At 44.1% G+C, this 5654-nt stretch overlaps 1 protein-coding gene across 1 annotated transcript in view; it reads right to left on the bottom strand.

The window, feature by feature from the left end:
* reep3b (receptor accessory protein 3b) overlaps window positions 1–5654 on the bottom strand; it is a gene marked incomplete in the record, with an annotated part of 45043 nt that overhangs the window by 14310 nt on the left and 25079 nt on the right. The window contains 2 exon segments of the mRNA XM_037691720.1: window positions 1755–1868; window positions 1970–2090. Coding sequence (XP_037547648.1) covers window positions 1755–1868; window positions 1970–2090 — 235 coding nt within the window.

Genomic DNA, 5654 nt, shown 5'->3' with positions numbered 1-5654 from the left:
CCCTGTGATGGACTGGAGACCTGTCCAGGTGTCCCTGTGATGGACTGAGACCTGTCCAGGTGTCCCTGTGATGGACTGAGACCTGTCCAGGTGTCCCTGTGATGGACTGAGACCTGTCCAGGTGTCCCTGTGATGGTCTGAGACCTGTCCAGGTGTCCCTCGTCTCTCACACAGTGACTGTTGGACATGGGCACCAGTGACCCCCGCAGCCCAAAAAGGAAGAAGCGTGTAAAGATGGTGGATGGATGGAAAATCCTGAACTTTTTGAATTAACATTTCATTGTAGTAGAGCTTGTTATGTCATCCTGACAAAATGACCAAATTGAAACAAAAAGAAAAATTGAAGCTGAGGGAGCGATACAAACTATTTCCATTTGATCACTAATAATAAGGTTAATTATGTTAACAGGAACTGATCGATCGACCTGGCTCGATTATTATAAACACACATATATCAGGTCACACTAGAAAACATGAATGAAATGAAGGACTTTCAATGAAAGAGAAAATAAAATGATTATAAAAATAAATTTAACACTTTTCATGCAGCCACTGTAGAAACATTTCACAAATCACTAACAGCAAAGCATGACCCACCCAAAAAATCTGGAGGGAAAATAAACTTTTACAAAAAAGGGGAAATGAAACCATTTGTTAAATGGCACAGTGCTTTAAATTATATTTATGGAAATAAAACACAAGTTCCAAATTGTGATGTTTAACAAAACAAACTGCTGGTTCTGTAGTTAGATGACGACACCGCAGGTCTATTAAAGGAACAAACACTGCTGAAATGTAACAATGGGGCATGACTGGATGAGTGTCGGATGAAATGAACAAACGTTCGGTCGCGTTTACCTCCCAGAGAAGCCTGCTGAAGCACAGAAACCCTGAAGATGTCAGTGTACACAAAACAAACAAAAGCAAAAGTCACAAAGACTTGCACAACTTTGTAGACATGCCTTTTTGAAACTTCACTTATATTAATGAGCAAAAAGACTAAATATTCAGCTCATATACACGCTGATACAAAAGGTCTGAAACCCAGAAGAAACACTTGATTGCATGTGATCTGGTGCACGTGCAGACCAGTGGTGGGATTAGATTTTCAAGGAGCTGGCACATGTAGAATGAGCAGCACAGAACACAAGTGGTAGCACGAGTGAAGCAGTGGTGTCATCAGGCTGTTGCTGGAGCGCCCGACTGCCACTTAGAATAGTTGGTGAAGGTCAGCAGAGGCTGCTTCGTAGAGGTGGCCCATTAGACAGCATGTCCAGCACTGATGGCACCTACTGGGGGCCACGCTGTCTATTTACACGAGCCTGGGTGGTTGGATGTGTTAGGGTCACAGTGGCTTGATGTTGGACTCTGTGTGAAGGTTCTGTTTGCCCGAGACAAAAGAGGTTTTCAGTCTACACCTCAGATAGTGAGTCTAGAGACTCCTGCATCTTCAGGTCTAAACCTTGTTGAGATACCACCCTTGTAGTCTTTCAACAGGGCAGCAGGAGCCCACACACAACACAAGTGTGTGTTAAGAATGGACATGGAAAAGAGAACTTGAACCTTCTCACCATGTATTAGGGGTTTGGATCATTTTGATTTCTTAAGATAAAAGAGAAACATTTGAACAATTAACATGACCGTCTTTGCCACCTGGTTTTTTTAACACCAGCACCTGTTGGGGTGCAGCCAAGTTGTTTTCTAATACAAAGTACAACTTTTAAAGAATGCTCAGTGTTTTTATAAAAACTTGCCTTAACAGCAGCGGTGACGGCAGCAGTGGCTGCAATGGTCAGTCCCTGCTTTCCAAAGTTCACCATCGTCTCATAGCTCCTCTCTCTGGCTTGCACAATGTAGTCATCGATTTCCTTGATGGACATGGAAACAATTTAGTGGGTGGATCATTCTTGTAGAACCAAAGAAAGATTTTTGTTAAAGACAAAGTCCTTAAAAATATCAATAATCTTACTCTCTCTCTTGATGACAGCAGGGGGTGCAGACATTTCCTGTAAATAAGACTTGCTCCTCTGGTGTAGGGGGACAGCAGCCAAACTACAAAAGCTATCTTCAGCTCATAGTACAGAGGGAACCTGCAAACAAGAGGGGGAACCATCGCAGAACAAGTCGTTACTGGCCCCGATGCTATTCCATCACTTTAAACTAAAATACATTCTCAAAACTCATCAGTGCATTTTTCTAAATGATACTGGGGCGGCTGTGGAGGAGTGGTTAGAGCACTCGTCCTCCAATAAGAGTTGTGGGTTCGAATCCACCAGCAGTCACATGCCGAAGTGTCCCTGAACCCCTCATAGCCTCTGATGTGTGTCCCATCAGTGTCTGAATGTGATAAAGCTCTGATTATTATTGTATAGATGTATTAAGAGTGCTGTATGAATGAGTAAATGAGAACACAGATTATAGTGTAAAGAGCTTTGAGTATCTTCATAAGATAGATTCAAGGATTCAAGTTTCTTTATTTGTCATTCACACCTCATGTGGTACATGTGGTGGAACGAAATTATGTACACAGGGTCCCAGTTACATCCAACAATAAAATGTAAAAGAAAAAACAGTAATAACATCTAAGATATGAACTAAGAAAAACACTAACTAAATATACACCAAGCACTAATAGTATAAAAACATTACGTCGAACAGCAGCACGAACATGAGTCTGTGTGAGCAGATGAGCAGCATGAACACAGCAACATGAAACAGATCAGCAGCAACATGAAACAGATCAGCAGCAACATGAAACAGATCAGCAGCAACATGAAGCAGACCAGCAGCAACATGAAACAGATCAGCAGCAACATGAAACAGATCAGCAGCAACATGAAGCAGATCAGCAGCAACATGAAACAGATCAGCAGCAACATGAAACAGATCAGCAGCAACATGATGTGATTTTTCACAGTGATTATTCTGGTAGAAATGTGTTTTATAAGTATAGTCCATTTACCATTTGTTTTCATGAAGAATGCAACTAAATGGTCACAGCCTTGATAGATATCCAGACAATAAAGACGACGTTAGTTTGGTGTTGGTGACAGCAGCAAGTCAGCTGACGTTTGGGTACAGTTTGATTGTGAGAAGCCAAGTGCTTGTACCTGCTCTATGAAGATAAATCAATTCGAGAAACAAATGCAAACCTTTTGGCACTGATTCAGAGCTGCCATTTCTAACCAGAACCCAGAGCCCGGCCCCGCCCAACCTGGATTAGGTCCGGGCCAAAATAATCTGCTTAATGTGCGGGCCGGGTCGGTGTCGGGCTTTTGATTGCACGGCTGACGATCCAATTATATGGCAACATGGCTTGTGTTAGGAATAAAATAACCTTTGATGATAAATTGTGGAAAATAAGATAATATGGGTGTGTGAATATAATGTTTAATTATGAATTATGGAAAATAGATCATATAAAGATGACTAGAATATCTGTACCCATGGAGCTCAGCCGGGCACAGCCCGAAGAGGAGACGTGGGTCCCCCTTTCCCAGGGGCTCACCACCTGTGGGAGGGGCCAAAGGGGTCGGGTGCAATGTGGGATGGGTGGTGGCCGAGGGCGGGGACCTTGGCGGTCTGATCCTCGGCTACAGAAGCTGGCTATTGGGACGTGGAATGTCACCTCACTGGTGGGGAAGGAGCCTGAGCTGGTGTGTGAGGCTGAGAGGTTCTGGCTAGAAATAGTCGGACTCACCTCTATGCATGGCTCGGGCTCTGGAACCAGTTTCCTTGAGAGGGGCTGGACACTCTTCCACTCTGGAGTTGCCCCTGGCGAGAGAGCTGAGTCAAAAGGCGAAGCTCTCAATTTACCGATCGATCTACGTTCCCACCCTCATCTATGGTCACGAGCTTTGGGTTGTGACCGAAAGAATGAGATCTCGGATACAAGCGGCCGAAATGAGTTTTCTCCGCAGGGTGTCTGGGCTCTCTCTTAGAGACAGGGTGAGAAGCTTGATCATCCAGGAGGGACTCGGAGTAGAGTCGCTGCTTCTCCACGTCGAGAGGAGCCAGTTGAGGTGGCTTGGGCATCTGGTTAGGATGCCTTCTGGACGCCTCCCTGGTGAGGTGTTCCGGACACGTCCCACCGGAAGGAGGCCCAGGGGAAGACCCAGGACACTCTGGAGGGACTATGTTTCTCGGCTGGCCTGGGAACGCCTCGGGATTCCCCCGGAAGAGCTGGCCCAAGTGGCTGGGGAGAGGGAAGTCTGGGCCTCCCTACTTATGCTGCTACCCCCGCGACCCGACCCCGGGTAAGCAGAAGAAAATGGATGGATGGATAGAATATCTCAGTCTGTCAGATGTGTAAACTAGGCCATAAGCTGATAATATCTATTTAGTGACTGCTAAATTTTAAAATCAACCATGATACGTTCTGCTGTCAGTAGGAAAATAGTTCTTTATAAGGCCTTTAATGAGAAAACAAAACAAATCAAAGGTTCTTTTTCAGTTAAATAAGGTTAACTATAAAGTTAAATTATAGTTCACATCATTTGAGTATGTGTGGAGATTATAAAATAATTAATGATGAGTTAAAGAACAACTTAATAGGTCAGAACGACCGTAGAGCAATCTAAGACTTGGTAATAAGTTATCAAAAGGATAATCAGAGTCACACAGTCATTGTGAGATTATGTGTGTGTGCTAAAATGTGTTTAATGGAAAGAGAAATGTGTCACGTACTCAGCTGAAAGAGATGACAGCAAATGTGTGTCCGATTGATTGGATAGAAATTTAAAACAGGAAGTGTCACGGGGTGGAGAAAACAGTCTAAGTGTGGGAACAGACTTGATACACGTTAGAATTGTATTGGACGGGGGCCCCTTGATGTCTGGTAATATATACACAATTCTCTCTTGTTCACGCATTTTGAAATCTGTAAAAATAAAGATGTTGTTTAATTCTGACATAAGCATGTGTTCCTTCTGAGCAAACAACCCAGGCAGGGGAAGAGGAGATAAGACATTTGTTTCCCCTAACACTTGCCATACTATCACCAGCCGCACGTGGCTATGTGACTGCGCTCTGACCAGCCTTGAAAGAGGTAAAAAGTTCAGTTGAGCTTCAGATGGGACTATACTGCCAGGAAGCGATCCATCAGCCCAAATGGACGTTCATTCAGCCGCTGCACTCAGCGGACGCACGCAGCCAACGACCCAAACAGATGAGATCACAAAATATCCGACATGTCAGAGCAGGGTCCAATGCAGGTAGAAGGAGGGATTTAATGCGCTTTGATGGCCATGAAGAGACCAACAACCCCTCAGCTCTTCTGCCCCCTTTATTCAGCCGCACGCATCTGCCGACCGTTAATTATATAAGCAGTCAAAGCTTAATTAAAAATGTGTGGGGTTTTTCGGGTTCTGACCTGTAATTACTGTTAATTCATCGGATCAGGTGGGGATCGGAAATTATGACTATGGGCTGGGGTCGGGTTGGATTTTTTGGGCCCGAATGTAACTCTACACTGATTCAATTCAGATCAGTTCAGTTTATTAATATAGCTCCAAGTCCCAACAGAAGTGGTCTCAGGGCACTTTACAGAAACATTCACATACATAGAAAAGCCAACTAGTAAAGTTCTCTATCAAAGGAATCAGCAGACTCGTTGAATCTTCACTTCATCACAGTCTCCCATCCTGAGCAAGCAC

The sequence above is a fragment of the Nematolebias whitei genome, chromosome 17 (genome assembly GCF_014905685.2).
Source record: "Nematolebias whitei isolate Nwh7 chromosome 17, NemWhi1, whole genome shotgun sequence".
In the NCBI taxonomy this organism is placed as follows: domain Eukaryota; kingdom Metazoa; phylum Chordata; class Actinopteri; order Cyprinodontiformes; family Rivulidae; genus Nematolebias; species Nematolebias whitei.
The sequence above is the reverse complement of the archived record's forward strand: the minus strand, read 5'-3'. Positions and strand labels throughout refer to the sequence as shown.